General features: G+C 45.3%; 1 protein-coding gene and 1 pseudogene across 1 annotated transcript in view; one reads left to right on the top strand and one right to left on the bottom strand.

Moving 5' to 3' along the window:
- Positions 1-19,412, top strand: part of TRIO (trio Rho guanine nucleotide exchange factor) — a 351,672-nt gene that overhangs the window by 317,568 nt on the left and 14,692 nt on the right. The window contains 11 exon segments of the mRNA XM_038583299.1: positions 2,042-2,190; positions 3,488-3,554; positions 4,957-5,060; positions 7,389-7,458; positions 9,422-9,511; positions 10,293-10,385; positions 11,149-11,199; positions 11,431-11,508; positions 12,478-12,669; positions 14,564-14,741; positions 16,885-17,720. Of these exon segments, the coding sequence (XP_038439227.1) occupies positions 2,042-2,190; positions 3,488-3,554; positions 4,957-5,060; positions 7,389-7,458; positions 9,422-9,511; positions 10,293-10,385; positions 11,149-11,199; positions 11,431-11,508; positions 12,478-12,669; positions 14,564-14,741; positions 16,885-17,720 (1,908 nt within the window).
- LOC119867541 lies at positions 3,039-3,178 on the bottom strand (annotated as a pseudogene).

Genomic DNA, 19,412 nt, shown 5'->3' with positions numbered 1-19,412 from the left:
TGGAGAGCCTGGATGAAATGAGCAGTTTCCTAAGAAAATATAATTGACCAATAACTAACCTTAGAAGAGATATATTATCTGTGCATGCCTATCCTCATCCAAGGAATAGAAAGTTGACAAAAACCTGCCCACAGAACACCACCAAACCCAGAGAGCTTCACAAGTAATTCACCCGAATCTATGAGGTCCCAGGAATTCGGTTCCGTGTGGCCTTGTCCGGTAGAAGGCTTTCCACACTCGCACCGCCTGCACCCTCTGCAGCTGCCTGGCTGGATCCGTGCCTCGCACATCTGCCCTGTGTGGTGTGAACAGCCATCCCACCAGCCGAAGACCAGGGCTTCACTCACACCAGTGAAATCTACTGCTTGGCCTTCTCACTCACTGTTCTGTGTGAAGGGAACATCTGCAGACGTCCTCTTCATTTTTTTTCTTCTTTTTCACCACCGAAATGGACAGAACTGACTCTAATGAACATCAGCCGTTTCCTTGCAAATCGAGACAGCAGACAATGCAGAGTAGTCCCCTCCTTCAGACCCCGTCTCCCGTCGCAGAGCTCCTCGATCAGCGAGCACAAACGCAAGCCCTGTGGCTTCCTGCAAAGTGCTTGCTTCCAGTAAAGGTCAATAGTTATTTATTTCAAAGTAAGGGTGCTATTTTCTCATCAAACCCCATTCCCTGACTCTTTTCTCACAGATAAGTGCAGTAGTTGGTATACTTCCACAGCTCCCTGGGTTTGGTGAACAGAAGTACATGCACAGGCTTTGTGTCCTCAGAGCTGTCAGCATTGATCTGTTTCTCTTAAGGGGCAAAACTGGACAAGCATTAGAAGTTTTGATTTGATGGGAAATATTAAGTGTTCCTACAGATTGTATTGACCTTTTTGTTTGAAGGTAAGTTAAAACACATTTTCCCAGTTCGGTAGATAAATACTTCAGGATCACCTCCATATATCCAGCTGGGTGCTTTGGAAATTTTTTTTTTAAGATATCTATCTATCTATCTATTCTATTTATTTATTTATTTGAGACACAGAGATGAAGAGAGAGAGGCAGAGACACAGGCAGAGGGAGAAAGCAGGCCCCATGCAGGAGCCTGATGTGGGACTCGATCCCGGGTCTCCAGGATCAGGTCCTGGGCTGAAGGCGGCACTAAACCGCTGAGCCACCCGGGCTGCCCTGGAAATTTTGAAGGAGCTATCACCCACACCTCTTGGAGCTTCGGGAATTCAGGTTAAGAAACACAGTTAATATGTACCAACTAGAAAGTAATCAGCACAAATCCTTGTCACATTAGTCCAGGGACAGAAGTCGATATTCAACCCAGATGCTTTGAACACCTGCAGGGCTTCATTCAAGGTTCTACAAGGACCACAACACTGGAAACAGTCATTCATGGACCCTGAAATCCAGTGGGGGAGAGAGAGGTCAGGATACGCCACTGGGGCAGCAGGACAGCTGCTTCCTATGGAAGAGAGGAAGGACGTCACAAGTATCCAGATATAGAGGCCCATTCAGCTGGACAGGCTGTGTGCACAGAAAGACAAGTCAGGGCTTCATGGATAATCAAGAAACAGTCTCCATGCCAAAATGTCTGTGTAGCCCACCAGCAAGGGACAGTGATGGTCAGCTTGAGAGAGGAGGTGCCACATGCTTCTGGAATCGTCTTGTCATTTGGCAGTACTATAACTGAAAAATGGCTACATGTGGCACACCCGATACATCCAGAAATGGGTGCAGTGCTGGAATGTAAAGAAGCCAGTTACTTCTAATTATGTGGTAACCAGAAATAGAATATATTAATGTATATAAATTCACTGTCCTTTTTGTTCTAACTTAGCTCTTTTATCCAGCTTCTCTTGCTCATTATTTGTGTTAATAGTGGGAGTTTTTGATACGAAATACCGTGTAATCTCACAAACATAAATCTTTGGATTTTATAGTCAGGGCTCTGTCTTTTCGGACTTCATGACATTTCGTAATCCTAATCCAGCCTCTTGGACTGGAAGGGGGGGAACATGACTGGTGGTCTGGTTTTCTTTCAGGCCTTGGAGGACCGTCCCAGCTCACTCCTTGTTGACCAGGGAGACAGCAGCAGCCCCTCCTTCAACCCTTCAGACAACTCCCTCCTGTCCTCCTCCTCGCCCATTGATGAGATGGAAGAAAGGAAATCCAGCTCTTTAAAGAGACGGCAGTAAGAGATGTGTCTATGTCAGTGTTGGTCAGCTTTGCTCCTGTCTCTGTCACCTTCACAAATGTGACTGGGACCTATCTGTGGATCCATGCAACGTGGAGGTCCAGGGTCACTCCTGGAGTACTTGTCTGTGTGTGTGAGAATCTCTCAGAGCCTCATAAGGTGCAGGAAGCCATAGCTGCAGGGTTTTCTTTTTTAAGAGTTTGGAAAACATTATATTATTGATGTTTTTTTAATAAGGTCAGCGCCCAACGTGGGGCTGAAACTCCTAACCCCAAGATCAAGAGTTGCCTGCTGCCCTGAACCAGCCACATGCCCCTTCATAGCTGCAGTTTTTGTTATTTGTATGTTATACTTTATCTATAAATAAAAATGATACAAGAGTATCTTCTGTCCCTTTCAGTGAGAAATCTTGTGCTTTCTGTTGTATACATACTTGTGAAGGAAAGAAAGCAACATAAAATCAAATACAGGCCCAAAAACATGAATATTTTTGAATATATCTTAGTGGTAGTGTTTCTCAGTTCCAGTAAAGCCACTTAGAGTGAAAAAGAGAGTCCTGAAAAATATTACAGGTTTATACTTGCCTTTGGAGAAGAGGAAATGCTGCATGAGGGCAGCGACTCGGTTTTATTGCTTACTGTCTCCCAGCACTCTGGACCCTAGAGTGGTGGCAGGCTCACAGGAGATGCCCAGTCGGTGCTGGTTGATGGAACGGATGAACAGACCTATTCAGGCCAGCTGAGGTGGTTTGCTCTTCTCATCAGCTAATTATATTATGAGAGAGGCCTTGCAAACAGTTATGAGCCTTCAGAAACACTTTTGGATGAGTGATCAGACCAAAAGCTTTAAATATCTGAGTTAAAATTTCTTCTATATCCAGTGAAGCTTAAATGACGTAATCATTTAAAAAAAAAAAGTTTTCAATTAGCAATAATCGCGCCTCGGATAAACCTCATTGGCTACGATTCTGCCACTGCGCAAAGCTCATTTAAAAAAAAAAAAAAAAAAAAAAAAAACTTGGTTCCTTTAATGTCGTGCCTTTATAGCAAAGTTCTGTCTAAGCTGCTCTTGATTGTCCATATGTAATCAGAGTCCACAGCTCTTGTGGGTTACCTACATGAACCTGTAAGGGATTTGGGACACCCAGGAGTTGGGAGTCCCAACTGTGCAAGTTTGATATAATACAATACAGTCCCAGTGGGAATCTGACCTGACAATAGCAAAGTGCTAAAGTATTCTTTTAGAAAATGAAGAGAGTTTGGATTGTAAACACTCGTTTTTCTCTCTCTTTCAGCTATGTTTTGCAAGAACTAGTGGAGACAGAACGTGACTATGTGCGAGACCTCGGCTATGTAGTTGAGGTATATGTTTTCAGAGATTTAATAACATATCAGCCCGAAGAGTTGTCAAGGGAGTATCATGTTTGACAGTTTAACACTGATGCCTTCTCAAAAGCTTTAAAAAATTTTTGACACCTCCCCCTACCACCACCAAAAGAAAAGAAAGCTAAGTTTCAGAAAATAAAATTTAGCCAATTATCTTCATCCATGTTCACTTTTAAATGCTTTTTCACATAGTACATCTTTAACATAATCACTTTTTTTTTACAATTACATTTTTAAATTATTATATCCAACCATTGTATTTATTACATGAGAATCTTGCCTTTGATTGTTTACACATGTTGAATATCATCACGGAAATGAGAACATCATTGGTTGAAAAAGTCAGTATAGCCAGCTATGGCTTCAGTCCCAACCTGAATCCTCCTGAGTGCAGACTCTGTCTGTGGCTACAGCAGACCATTGGCTTATATTTTTCACAGAGCAGGTACATCACCAATTTCATGGTCCGGAAGTCGTTACACGCAGTGTAGCCAAAACAGAACCACTGCGTTTCATACCACACCAGGGGCCATCTCCAGGCGTGTCCCTGGCATTAAACTTCAGGGCATGATCCTATTTATAAACTCAACTCATCAAAAAGTTATTTTCATAGTATGGGGTTTTACCACTTATCCTTTTGGCATCACAGATTTATCTAGGCCAATACTTGTGGGGTATTCGTTCCCCTAAAAGTAACAGCTTTTACAGCTAATTGTGTAACAAATGATTTCTCATGCTTGATGCATCTGCAATTTAAGTAATTTGTTTTTTTGTTTTTTTTTTCTTTTGTATATTTTTTTATCGGAATTCGATTTGCCAGCATATACTATAACACCCAGTGCCAATTTAAGTAATTTCAATTACTTGAGAGATATATGTACATGCTGAATCCTACTCAAGTTCAGTAGAAGTCACAAATGACATTTTAACAACATATTTAATCAACTATTGATAAAAAATCAATTTATGAAAAGAATATTCTTAAATTCTTATTTAGGAGATTATGTAAATAATCCAAAAACAAAAAGGAAATTTGTTTATATTATGCTAGGAACAGAGAAAATATAATTTTAGCCAAATATTTAATGCTTACAAAAGCTGATAAGATGATTTGTCTTATGAAACCCTTTACGTTTGAATGTCTTTGGGTCTGTGATGCTACACAGTTCAGGGAGAGAAAATCACAGCAGTGTGTGTGTGTCAGTACATTTCAAGTGCCAGGGCAAGACAATTCTCATACAGGGTTATTTGTTTTTGAATAAACAATGGGTTATGAGGCAGTGCCTATATGTGTTCTTTATGACTGTTAATGCATATATCATTATTCAATCCAGATATGTTCAGTGAAGCAAACTTATTTTTAAATATTCAATTATAGGGCTACATGGCTCTCATGAAAGAAGATGGTGTTCCTGATGACATGAAAGGAAAGGACAAAATTGTATTTGGCAACATCCATCAGATTTATGACTGGCACAGAGAGTACGTACAATATATGCGGTGCTTAATGGTGTACACAGCATTATCACTCGCTAAACTGCATCATGTCAGGCAAATGGTAAAGGATATGCAGTGGTTCATCTCCTTTTATTACCTCTGTAGTGTCCTGGAGGTAGCCACTGAGGAAGTATTGAGGGTGCGCCCAGGTGACACAGTTGGTTAAGTGTACAACTCTTGATCCCAGCTCAGGTCATGATCTCAGGGTCATGGGATCAAGCCCCATGTTGGGCTCTGCATTCAGCGGGGGTGGGGGGAGGCTCTGCTCAAGATTCTCTCTCTCCCCCTGCCCCCCTCACCCCACTCACCCCACTCATGTGCTCTCCCTAAAATAAATAAATCTTTAGAGAAAAGAGGTAAATTTTGATACGCCAAGGAGTTTTGTGGTAGCATATCACGGCAGAGGGAAAAGTCCCTTCTGCCTGCTGGTGCATCCAGGAAGCCCCCATGGAGGTGGCAAGCCTGACTGCCTGGGTTCAGACCCAGTCCTGGCCTTGATCCCCTTGCTTCCCTCCCCTGTCTCTCCATTGTCCATCTATACAACATGGGTCAGAGTTTTAGCCACCCACCTCATGTGGTTTTAGTGAAGAGAGACTGAGTTGATTCATCCAAAGCACTTAGAACATCGTCTATGTAAAGTAAGCCTCAATAAATGTTTCTAATTAGAATTGCAGCCACCTCTTGAGTAAATACAAATTACTATTACAGAGTTTTGAAGATACTGTTTTTTCTAACAATTTTAGTGGAGAAAGTAGCCATGACTACACATGAAAATCAAATTTGATCCCAGCACCTTGTCACACCCATCCTAACCGGAGGAGATCCACGTCACTGGTGCTGGTGCTACAGCACATCTGCCCCTTCAGGTCACATTACTCCTAATTGTAAAAATCCATAATCATCTGCGGATTGATTAGTGCCAGCCATTGATAGCATTGTGGAGTGTTCAGCTGCACTGTTCTGCTGCCCTGATCTGGATGGGCTGCCTGCTTTCCTGTCTTTATGTGCATCACTGTCCCTTGGCCAAGAGCGTGCTCCTATCACCTTCAAAGCCCAGGTCAAATGATCACTCCCCATTAGACCTCGTCACTCCAATCAGATGTGCTCCCTCCTCGCAGATAGCATACGTAAACATGGTTTTGAAACTCTAAAATACTATGCAGATATACAGTAGGGTTTTCATGGTGTGCACATCAGGTAGTGTTTTTTTATTATTTCTAAATTTATCCATCCTGATAGAACATAAAACTCTTGAACCCAGGTACAGGGTCATCACATTCTTATCCTCCTTAATGTCTAATTCAGTTGGACTCGTAGATAAATGAGTAGTCAACTTCAGACACAGCATAACTGATAGTTCTATTGCCTGTAGGCTTCCCAAGAATCTACAGTGAACCTAGTTTTAGAAAGGGGTATTTGGTGCTGCTATATAGTCCTGCCACCCCTGAGTCTGCTGGTGATGCCGTAGTGGGAAAGAGAAAACACAGTGCTCCTCGGATGGCCAGACAGAGAAGGTGTGCCTGGGGGTGGGGCCCGCCACAGTGTGTGCAGAGCTGTAATAAAACCCCAAGTGCTAGAAAATTCAACATAGCATTAATGGATATGCTGGTTTGTGGGTTAACAAAATACCAGACATAGAGATCAGCATAGGTAAGTGATAGCTAAGGCAGGCATGCATCTTTGAGCCCGCAGCCCTTGTGTTGCTGTGGTTATACCCGATTTCTGTCTCAATGGGAGCTGATATGCATAACCTAGAGGTTACCTTGGATAATAGTTGGGAAAATGTTATAAAAATAGCACAGGTAACATATTCAGTATTTTATATCAATTATTATCCAATTTGAGGCTCTTAAAAATTATCATAAAGTATACATGAAACTCAAGTTTCCAGAAATAAAAATGATCAATCTTATTGAAACTTTTCTTTTTTTTCTGTATTCAGCCATGATATGTTTGTTATTGCTTTCATCCCTAAGAAAGATGAGACAAAAAAAAAAAAAGAAAGAAAGAAAGAAAGAAAGAAAGAAAGAAAGAAAGAAAGAAAGAAAGAAAGAAAGAAAGAAGAGACAAAAAGGGTTAATTGCCGGAGAGAAGGAAAGGTTGCGGCCATTCAAGGGCTGGTCTCATCCACCTTGTCTTTTTCACCTGTGTATCTCTCTTGGTCCCTGTCCTAACAAAATGTTTTCTGTGCATATCGTATTTGTTAATTATATACTTGACACTTTCCAATTGCTCATGTCACAACAGATTATTTTTACTAAAATCAGTAAGGCCAAATTGGAAATAGCTCTAATATTTCTCTTCTCATTTCAGCTTTTTTTTAGGAGAGTTGGAGAAGTGCCTTGAAGATCCAGAAAAACTAGGATCCCTTTTTGTTAAACACGTCAGTACAATAACGTTATTTATATTCTGTTCTGATATTGTCATGCTTAGTGACTAGTCTTTCAGATTAAAGGAGAACTCACTGGTAGTTTACAAAAGCACTTGTGTTATGAATCAAACCAAACCATGCAGTCAGCGAATTGGAATTAAACCCCACTCTTGCACATGAATGATTGCTTTCCTGGTCACCTAGCCCCACCCAGCTGTCGAGCTCAGCGCAGTACAGAGTGGTCAGAAAGAGACCAGAGGCAGATTTGAAGCAGGAACATTTGGAAATATCTGTGGGCAAACAAATGTTTAGTGAAAATGGTGATGTGTACCTCAGCATGCAATAGGTTTAACATAGTAGCCAAATACGTGTGTATATCTGAAATAAATGTGTTAACATTAAAGGTTTTTTTTGGGGGGGGGAATTTCCATATTTTTAAAAGACTAGTGATGAGAGTTCTTGTATTTTTGCAAATCTCTTTAATGTCTGCCTTAATAGAAGACAGATGGATTATATCTGCTTCTGCACTCATTCTACTGTGGAATGTTGTTTTGGTTAAAATATATATTTTTAAAAATTTGCATCCTCTTACAGATATAGAGTTGGCAAGGATCAAGTATTTTAATACTCTTTTCAGATAATTATGGGTAGTTTTCTGAGATACCACACCAAAATTCAACCACATGATAATATCTTAAAAGTTAGCTGCCACATGGAATCTGGAAAACCCTTAGTGGGCTTCTAAGCCTTGCTGTTTCACTAGAAGTATTGAAGTGCTTCTCACCTCCAGACTTTCACCCATGCACCAGCTGTGAAATCGTGCATCGGTCAGTTGAAAATACTGGTTCACCAATTTAGATCTTCCAGATATGGAGGTGTTTTGTTATACAGTGTCAAAAAGTCAGATTTGTTAATATCTTTAGACCAGTCTTTAGGTATTGTCAAGTTCACAGTGACAGATAACATGTTTTCCAAAATTCTAATCTTTGCCTTGAAACTCAGAGTTTCATAATTAACAGTTGTTGCCAGTTTACCTTGAAATGACAGACATTGTTCATATTCAAGAAGATGTCTGTCAGATACCCAAGTATAAGTAATTGCAATTTGTGTCTATCCTTCTTTCAAGTAAAAACAGTAGTCTGCAACAACCAGCAGTTGGTTTAGCCCACAGCTCAGCCTCACTGAGTGCTTCTGCTCGAAACAAAGATCATATGCAACAGAAGTGTTAGGAGGACCTCTGTTTTTGTCACAAGAATATTAAAAAAGATCTATACTCCTGGTTGAATGTTAGTAAGATGGATTTTTATTACTACATCCAGGACATTCTGAGGTGAAGCTGGCAAGTCTTCTGCAGGTGTGCAGGGGTGAATATTTGCCCAGGTGCCAGCTATTTTTCACATCTTTGAGATGGTAGCACAAAGAAAGGGGCAAATTAGATCTTAGTATTAGTTTGAAAATAGTTTTGACCAACTGGATCAAAGGCCATGGGGACCCCCTCAGGGGTGTGCACACCACACTTTGAGGATCAACAGGATTAAGAGGTGGCTCACTGTGTACTCCTTCCCCTACCTTCAGCATTTGAGCTTAAAGAGCTTTTTCTTCCCTACTAAAAGCAGCTGGGCTTCCTAGACCACTGGGACATTTGCAGGGATGGCAGTAATTCTCCGTTTAATTCGAAGAACCATGTCCTCTCACTACCCCTGGTGTTGGCCGGGTGAAGTGAGGCCTTTGAAAGACCTGAGGGGGTGAGGAGGAAGGACTGCTTTTAGAGCTACAGAACAGCATTCTGACCTAGTCATGCATCTGGAATGTGCTCCCACAGGCCTAAACCACAATTTTGTTCTAAGAAAATTTCCTTCATGAATGTGCTGAAATGTGCATGTGCTCTTATATTGTTTCACTAGAAGCATTGTTTCACTAAAAGCATTCATTTTACTTCTGATTGTTTTAATCTGTTTGCCTTTTCTGTTCCTAGGAAAGAAGGTTGCACATGTACATAGTTTATTGTCAAAATAAACCAAAGTCTGAGCACATTGTCTCAGAATACATTGATACCTTTTTTGAGGTAAGACCCAAAATAGAAACAAAGTATTTCTGAATCTTTTGTTACAGTCCATGTCCAAAAATTAAAATAACATGTTTCCCAGGAACTAAGCAATCCTTTCCTATAAATCAGAGAAATGAGTATGAATTCAATCTATGATTGTGTATCCCTTAACTTTCAGAAGACTGGAGTCATTGTTAAAATAAGGGCTTTTTATTCAAACAGTTTTGAACTCAAGGTTCTTTACAGATTCAGAACAACTCATGATCTAAACTCTCAGCCTAAAAATAAAGCATGTGTTTAGATGAATAAAAGAAAGCAATTGAAAGAGTCTTTAAACAAGCAAAAAAAAAAAAAAAAAAGGCTATTTTGAAAACTGCCCCAAAGGGTTGAAGAGGCCATTCTGAGAAATTGGGGATCCCTGGCTGGTTATTGTGCAGCAAGGCCTCTCTCCCCACCCCCACACCTTTCCTGCCAGGTAGTTAGCCTTTCTTTTTCTTTTTTTTTTTTTTTTTATCTTAAAGATTTTATTTATTCATGACAGACACACACAGAGAGAGAGAGAGAGAGGCAGAGACACAGGCAGAGGGAGAAGCAGGCTCCATGCAGGGAGCCTGACATGGGACTCGGTCCCAGGACTCCAGGATCACACCCTGGGCTGAAGGCAGGTGCTGAACCACTGAGCCACACAGGAATCCCCATAGTTAGACGTTCTGACAGTTACAGGAAGGAAGCAATGGTCCTTTGAAAGACCGCACCTAGGATCTTTTTTTTTTTTTTTTTTCCTCCTTTAAACCCATAGGACTTAAAGCAGCGTCTGGGCCACAGGTTGCAGCTCACAGATCTGTTGATCAAACCAGTGCAGCGGATTATGAAGTACCAGCTGCTCCTGAAGGTGAGGCTGTGGTGGGTGCACTCTGGCTTTGGGAGTTCAGTGGGAAGACCCAAAAGAGGAGGGGAAGGATGGGTTGGGCAGGTGACTGGACTCTTTCCTTTAAAAAAATCAAAAACAGTCTTCTCACTGCTGATTTTAAATATTTCAGAGTAAATTTCTTAAAACCTAATAAGGCATCTTACACAGTTCCCTTGATTTTTTTCATTTGCATCAAGTTCTGAATCAAAATGTCACTTGAAGTGAGCTTTTTGCCCCACCACAGATCTTTGAAAGCTAATGATTTTTCCTCGGCTCTGTTGACCTTGTAAGTTTTCTCATCTTCCTAGGGCCCTGGGTAAAATTAAAATTTCAGTCCCTGCCTGTTGCTTTTTGTTGGCCCTGCTGACAGAGCTCAGAAGCCCTCAATTGGTTTAAATTCCAAAGCACAATTAAAGGCAAAGCCACACAGTTTTCCATGATGAAAGTGAATGTAGATATATAGAGAGATTGCTTCAGTTATAAAATTAAAAAGCTGAGTATGCACAGAGACCAGAACTGTCTTGGAGTCAAAGAGGAGCCAATACCTGCTTAGATTTGGTAACGTTGCTCTGCTACAGCTCAAAATCCTCATAAGGGTATATTTTTTTCATGTTACTGGGAGAAAGCAATGAGAACATGCAGCTAAGATGCTTGGCCTGGTGCCTGGCACATCAAGAATGAACAATAAGGTTAGCGGCTGTTGTGATCATCACCCTTACCTGTGTCCTCTCAATGCTCCTTGCAGGACTTCCTCAAGTATTCCAAAAAAGCTAGCCTGGATACATCAGAATTAGAGGTACATCCCCCCACTGGACCTGCCCTGTTCTCCCCTGGCCCCTCACTTAAACCCCCTGTGTCTCCAGCATGTCCTGAGCAGCCTGCCCCCTGGAGGAGCCTGTCCCTGGGAAGGGTCTCTCCTTCCTGGATGTGCCCTCTGCTTCCTGGGGGGCAGGAAGGAGGGAACCGGACTTGGGGGTGAAGCTGAGGGGGAGCTGACCGCTGGCTCTGCTTTCTCTCCCACCCGCAGAGAGCTGTGGAAGTCATGTGCATAGTCCCCAAGCGGTGCAACGACATGATGAACGTGGGGCGGCTGCAAGGATTTGATGTAATGCGGCTGCTCTTTACACTTGCTCCTCTGGCTTCTATCATTTCATTTGGTCTTAGATTATTTATCTCCACACGTAGAAAGTTGATCCCTTTTGCCTGTTTTTCTGTCTCCTCTCACTGTACTTGAACCTGATTGATACTTTCAACTTTTTTTGGTGCATTTGATTTGCTCTTTGAGGACCTTCCTCTGCTCTCAGCCCAGCGCCTGATGGCTGAAGTAGGCAGGATTCTGCTTTGTCTTGTGGGCCCTCTGCTGCTGCAACAGCAGTTTCCTTCCCTGGCAAGTGGTGGAAAGCAAGGGGCCTCGCCCATCTCCATCATCCCTGGGAGCCTGGCTGCAGGCACACTGTGTTCATTATTAGTCTAACAAACTTTTCTGTGAGTTGCCAGGCTCTTCATACTACACATTGCATCTTAGCATCTTAGTATACGTGCTGCTGAAGCGAGCACGACCTCTTAGCGTCTTAAAGATACTCAGAATATTTCCAAATTCAACTACCGAGTAACGAAAGGGGACAAAGTTTTGCTTTCCTTGCCTTCTGTTTTTCTAGAGAATTAGGATGTAAAGTTCTGGTGCTGTGGTTCTCAAGAAAGCACATACAGACTCTCCTGGAGGGTTCCTGAGGACACAGGCCCCTGTGGATTTCTAGTGGGTCCTGCCAGGGTGCCCATGCTGCTGGGCCCCAGGAGCCACACCCAGAGAACCTGTTCCGGTGTGAGCTGTCCACTTTCAACCCACTTTGTCTTTGATTGTAGCCGAGGCCAGAGACTTACACAGAGTTTGGCTAGAATGTCATCTAGATGATTATTCCATTCAAAGCTAAGAACTCATTACAAACAAATTTTTAAGCTCTGTAAATTAATAGAAGAAAAACACATTTTGTGGGAACAAAAAAGAAAACAGAACTTCAGATATCTTGACTTAGAATGAAATGTTCTCTCCTTTTCCTTTGCCCCTCCTTTTTAGGGTAAAATTGTTGCCCAGGGCAAGCTACTCTTGCAGGACACATTCTTGGTCACAGACCAGGACTCGGGACTTCTGCCTCGCTGTAAAGAGAGGCGAGTTTTCCTCTTTGAGCAAATCGTCATTTTCAGTGAACCACTTGATAAAAAAAAGGGCTTCTCGATGCCAGGATTCCTGTTTAAGAACAGTATCAAGGTAATGTACCCATCATGCTCATAAACTGTTTCCTTTTCAGGATGATGTGTCCTGACCCTTTGTTTATGAAATATTTTAAAAAGGTCCTAAGACATCTTAGAACTTTTAAAAGTTCACTCCATCCCTCTACTCTCGGCATCCTGAAGTGGCTGAGGTCTGGCACACATCTCTGCGTGACCATAGCCATCCTGACTGTGATGAGAAGACTGTCGTGGCTAGATGTCGTATGCCACCTTCCCTAGGAAACACGTACAAGCTGAGGTTGACAGACACAGATTTGGAGCATCATTCTGAGACCAGAGCAGAAAGCTTCCCCTGTGTCTTATTCTTCTCCCCAATCTCTGAGGCCATGCTGAGTGCTCAGTGCTAGGTGTGGGCCGTGGAGGCACGCAAGGCAGGCAGTCCATTCCCTGGAAGAGCTTGTTCTCTGATAGAAGAGAAACAAGTAAACAGACAAAATAATTGCCAATGGCCTCAGTCCTGTAACTGGGACAAACCAAGGGCCAGATAGAAAAAAAGCAGAGGCGGGGCTGGAGGTCCTAGCAGACGGGCCCTGGGAGAGGCAGCCTGCCCACCCCCCTCTCCACCTCTGCTCATCCCACCTCTGCAGCTGTGCAGGCCCTGAGCTCAGAAGGGAGATGTGCTTCCCTGTGTTAGGGCCCCTACCCTGGACTGCTAGGCTCCTGTCAGGGACAGGGACCCTCTGAGCCCTAAGGTCTCAGCACACAGGTGGGACACCACACCCTCCTGCTCCCCATCAGCCTTCCGTTGGCCACCCGCAGCAGCCTTCCTGCCTCCTCCTGCTCTGGCCTGGGGGAGGCTCTTCAGCCCAGCAGGACCTCAGAAGGTGTCTAAGCTGGGCTGCATGAAGCTTCGGGCCTCTCCTGTCTTCCACCATTCTCCAGCCCTCCTGCTCAAGCCGGTGGAGACCCCCCTCCCCCTCCAGTTGTCACTGTGCACCCACCACCTTCTATCCAGAGGTATCTTACCTGTTCTTCCAGAAGTCTCCTGACAGACTTATCCACTACATTCCAGTAGCATAAAAATTCTCTCTGTTCTTTCACATATCCTGCTTCTGTAAAAATGAGATCTCGGGTGTAACTTCATAACACATGTGCTATATTAATAGTCAAGGTTTTTAAACAGTGTCATTTTATTCCTGGAGCAGGGAAGTAAGGGATATACAACACTGGCTGATCATAAGGAGTTCAAAATTGGCTAATTCCCAGGCCCATGTTTCTAGTTAATATTCAAGTTATTAGTTCAATTCCTGGTAATCCCCTTGTCCTGGAGTTTAAAAAGTCATTGAAAAGTTTCATTTACATTGCACCTGACCAGGAGGAATGAATGTGCTTTAATTGTTTTTTGTTATAGTAAAATACACATAAATTAACCATCTTGACTATTTTTCTGTGTATAGCTCAGCAGCATTAAGTACATGCACATTGTCATGCAGCCATCACCACCCATCCACCTAGGACTCTCCTTATCTTGCAGAACCAAAATTCTATGCTCTTGAAACAACCACTCCGCATCCCCCACCCACCCCACCTTACCCCACCCACCTCCACCCCCCGCCAGCCCCCGGCACCCACCATTCCACTGTCTGGCTCGGTGAGTATGACCGCTCAGGGTACTTCTTTCATCTACATGAAATCATGACAGTATCTGTCTTCTTGTGACTGGCTTGTTTCACTTAGCATGATATCCTCATGGTCATTCCGTGTTGGGGCATATGTCAGCCTGTCCTTCCTTTTTAAGGTTGAGGAATATTCCATTTACTCATTCCACAGACCACATTTTGTTTATCCATCCATCAAAACCAATGACCAAGTGGACACTTGGGTTGCTTTCACTTTTGGGTCATTGTGAATAATGCTTTCATTTTTTTAAGGTGAGTTGCCTTTGCCTGGAGGAAAATGTGGAAAATGATCCATGTAAATTTGCTTTGACGTCGAGGACGGGTGGTGTGGTGGAGACCTTCATTTTGCATTCATCCAGTCCAAGTGTCCGGCAAACATGGATCCATGAAATCAACCAAATTTTAGAAAACCAGCGCAATTTTTTAAATGGTAATGTATGTTCTGTTACTGGGTGTGTATTTTCTTTGCCTGAAGTACACATTTCTGTTTCTCTTCTCTCTCCTATTGCATACTGCTCATACTGACAAGACTTCCTTAGCAGAGTCTATGTTGCAGGCCCTGTTCTAGTAAGCACTTGTATATTACTTCATTTCCTTCTCACAACGAATCCTGGTGGCAAGTACCACTACCATCCCATTTTACAGATGAGGAAGCTCAGGCACAGGGTAGATAAGTAAGTTATGCCAAGTCCCACAAATTCTTTGTGGCAGAGTCAGGATCTGGCCCTAGGCACGTGTCCCTCATGGTCTCTTGCACCATTTGTGCCCTAGAGCCCTGTCCTGGGAAGGGAATGCTTGAGGGAAAACTGAGGCAGCAGACGGAAGTGGCCAAAGATGTTAGAGACATTCTTCAGTGCAACTTGGAAATTTGTGTTCACTTGCATTGCTCATCCATGCCTCCCACCTCCATTAGAAAATAAGACCTATATTTTTCCTTCCCAGCTTCCATGACATGAGTGATTACAGGGAGCTGCAAAGCACGTTTAGGGACATTTCTTCTCCACAAGGAGAATGACCATACTGACTTACATTTTAGATCATTCTTTTGACTTATATCAGTGACCTAAAACTACTTGCTTCCCTTTGTGATGGCAATTCTAATTGGGTTCTAATTTGGTGATCATTGAAGAGCTCCTAGAATTCAGCCAGAAGTCAGATAACTCATTTAATACCTCCTCTTTATCCTTTTCTCCTGATCCGTGTTCTCTGTCTCTGGCCCAGTCCAACACAGTGTTGTCATTTCTTTATCACCATAAAACACCTTCACATCTTACGTGACATTCAAGAGCCAGGAACCCAGGCATGGAGTGAAAGGTCAAGGTCAAAGCATTTGGAACCAAGTGGTAGCTGCCTGGGTGTCAAGCAAGACTGATCAGTGTTTACATCTGCAGTTAGAATTGGATACGTGAGGCTTAATGGGGTTGGGGAGCAGTCCCTGTACATGTAAGAAAAAGTTTCACTCCCATTACAGTGAGCCAGTGCAGGCCTCTCTAAATGTGCTGCTCTTAAGTGATGCGTTAAGTGCCCATCCATAGCATGGAACTGTTGGGAAATCTCTGTAAACGTTCACCTCCCAAACTAGAAGTCTGAAGAGGCTGTGCTGTGAAGCCTTACTAGATACACTTTACATTACATAAGTCTACATAAAGGACCTCTTCCAGAGGATTGAGCACATCGGGAATGGTGTGAGAGCTCTGGGCACGTGGCACCCTTCCCTCTCACCCCTTGTTCCAGGAAGAGGCCATGACCAAGACAGGCTTAGTAAAATGTCATTTGGTTCCAGAATGCTTGTTCACACCTGCCTTGACGCCTCCCAGGCAAGAAGGGACTCTGCCTAATTGTTGTATTTCTCAAAGGTTTTAAAACACTTTAAAAATTTGTGTTCATGTTTCCCTGTATCTTACTTGGCATGTTTCCTTCGGCTTCCTGCAGATGGTTACATAACAACTATATCACGGAGGTCAATAGAGGGGACAGCTGCTTGACGAGGAGGGTCTTTGCATAGCTCTTTACCTTCCTTTGTCTCTTGTGCCAAATCTGCAAAGCAGAGCTGGTGCCTAACACTACCTTCCTGTGTGCAGGGTAACCTAGGGATTCCTTAACTCCCAGCCAGGTTCTTCTTTGCCTGACTGCTCTCTGGTTTAAAGAGGACCTTTGTGGCAGCTGGACTGAACTTTCCCACTCCTGGGAGCCAGCTGCTGTCTGGGGTTCTCGCACATGGGCAGTCGGCCTCTTTCACTTGGCAGGGATGCAGAGGCTTTGCTTGCTGCTCCCAGGCCATTAAAGCCCGCACCATGTGCTTCCATGGCCTCCAGCCACTCACACGGACACACCTCCCATGATGGGGTCCATGTAAGTTCAGTAGGAGAGGAGCATTTAAGATCTTTGCCTATTCCTTTACGGGCGGATGGTGTCGCTCTGCTGCTCCTAGGATGGGTGGCAGCTTACCGGTCATGATGGTTAGAAGTCACGTGGGTGAGCCCCCTCTGTTGGGGGGTACTGAGGCCCAGCGCATCCTTTTTATTTTCTCCGTGCCCTGACAGTCTGTCCCCTGCGTCTCCCTTGTTTTGCAGCCTTGACATCACCAATCGAGTATCAGAGGAACCACAGTGGGGGCGGCGGCGGGGGCAGTGGCGGGGGCGGCGGCAGCGGAGGCAGCGGCGGCGGGGCTGGCAGCGGGGCCCCCGGCGGCGGAGGCAGCAACCCCAGCGGCGGCCCTGGCAGCTGCAGCGGCCTCCCCAGCTCGAGCAGAAGCCGACCCTCCCGGATCCCCCAGCCTGTCAGACACCACTCCCCCGTGCTGGTCTCCTCTGCAGCCTCGGGCCAGGCAGAGGCAGACAAGATGTCAGGTACGTCCACTCCCGGCCCTGCACTGGCCCCTCCCGGCAGCAGCCCCGCCCCGGAGCCCGGCCCCAGCCAGCCTGGCAGGCGCGCCCCCGAGCCCGGAGGCCCCGAGCGAGAAGCCGAGCTCATCCCCAGGATGAAGGTGATTGAGAGCCCCCGGAGGTGCTCGGGGGGCGCGGCGGGCGCCGGCCGCGATGCGGACACCAAGGAGGCGCGGGCCCCCCCGGAGGACAGCCGCTCGCGGAGCAGCCCGGGCTCGCTGCCCCTGGCAAAGCCCAGGCCTGGGGCCACCTCGCCTCTGAACTCTCCCGTGGCCGCCGCATTACCTCCTCCAATCGGCAAGGAGCCCTGTCCCCCCAGCAGCCCCCTGCAGAAGGGGGGCTCCTTCTGGAGCTCCATCCCCGCCTCCCCCGCCAGCCGGCCGGGCTCCTTCACCTTCCCGGGGGACAGTGACTCCCTCCAGCGGCAGGCCCAGCGCCACGCGGCCCCCAGCAAGGACACAGACCGCATGAGCACCTGCTCGTCGGCCAGCGAGCAGTCGGTACAGTCCACCCAGAGCAACGGGGTAAGAACGCCCGGCGGCCTGCGCCCGCCCGCCCCGCTGCCTCTGTCCCGCCAGCTCTTCTAAGCCCGCGGCCGCCTGCCCCTACTAACTCGCTCGGCCCGCCGCCTGCCCGCCGCCTGCGGTCGGTCAGCTCTCCACGGTGGCGCCTTCTAACCCCTCCTGCCAGGACGGGCGCTGCTGCCTCTGCTCTCGTCTCTACTAACTCGCTCCTTGCTCTGTGTGTGTCTCCTTAATCCGGGAAGCCAGATCATACCCTTCAGCGTCAGCACCTGTGCACCTGTCACCCCCCGACCAGCAGGATACCGTGGAACTTCTTTTTACCCCTGCCTTCCTCACACATGGTTTTTTTAGAGGGGTCAGTGTCCCTGCTGTTTGCCTCCTATTTAAATTGTATACTTTAAGCTTTTTGCTCATCGCTTGGTTGTGCTCTTTTATGCCTTAAATGATCTTTGCAGCATTTTTGACTCATCTGCTGAAAAAAAAATCCCTCAAGAAAACTTCCAGCAGCAACTCACAGCAAATTAAGCAGACAAAATTTGGGGAAAGGAATCTCTCCAGTGGAAATACTTGCTTCCCCCAAGTGTCACTCTGGAAGAGACTGCTTGCTGTAGGGCCTCTGGAGCTCGGGCTCCTGCCAGCGGCTGGGAGCGTCTGCAGGCGCTCGGGCTTCCTCGCCCTCCTCTTGCCTGTCACCTATGTTGTGTCCTCAAGCAGAAAGGTTGCTGTGGTGCGTTTCTCCCCCGTTTTGTGGCTTCCTCACTGTCCTACCCAGCTGTTTTCCTACACAGCAGATGGCCTGACCTTTAACACTTTCCTAAAGGCATGCGTGAGGGAATAGAACTGTTCTAACAAGTGTATGTTTGATCGCTTTATAAATTTTTAAATACATTTCCCTAAAAGGGTCTGTGTCTCTCTTTATGAAAACAAATCTAGCTTTTGCATGTCTCTCCTCTCTTCTCTGGACTTCTGTTAATGCCTTCTTTGGGTCAATGTGGCCTTCCCTTTTCTTCCTATTTGTTACATATTTTGTTAAAACTCAATCTTTATATTTAATTGAGGAAGAAATTAGGAAATGGGTCTTGGTACATTTATTTGCCCTTGACTCTTATTCGAAAAAATAAGTGGTCGGGGCAGGTATCCTGCAGTGGCTATGACCAGCTGTCCTCGTTGTGGGTGCCTTACAGTGTCCTGCAGAGTAGTCTGGTCCCCTGTTGGGTCTGAAATACTAGGAATCTGGGTGAGTAGCTCCAACTAGAGCAAAAGAGGCAGAGGTCACAGGGATGCCATACCTGCCCACATCTGGGTGAATACTCAGGATGCTGGCGCAGCCTTACAGCTGAGACCCCTACGAATTGGGCCAGGGAGCAGCTGTCGAGCTCATCCTCACATGGACACTCCCCGTAAGCAACCAAGGAGCGCTCAGAGTCCGTGCAACAGGATGAACCTCAGCTGCTCCAATATGGGAACCCATGCTGGTCTCCAGGCCGCCCACAAGTGCATGCAAATACAGGCACCACCTGGCTCCCTCCCAGGATGTTCTGAGACAAAGGCAGAGTCACATGTGCCATATATGTTCCAGCTTTAGGCTACAAAAGTCGCCTTTCACTTTTTCTTAGGTGGTAGATAACCTGGAAAGGGAAATTGCCAGTGTTTTTTAGATGAGTCAAAGTGCCTTACAGAAATGCCCTGGAA

Source organism: Canis lupus, chromosome 34 (assembly GCF_011100685.1).
Source record: "Canis lupus familiaris isolate Mischka breed German Shepherd chromosome 34, alternate assembly UU_Cfam_GSD_1.0, whole genome shotgun sequence".
NCBI lineage: Eukaryota > Metazoa > Chordata > Mammalia > Carnivora > Canidae > Canis > Canis lupus.
The sequence above is the reverse complement of the archived record's forward strand: the minus strand, read 5'-3'. Positions and strand labels throughout refer to the sequence as shown.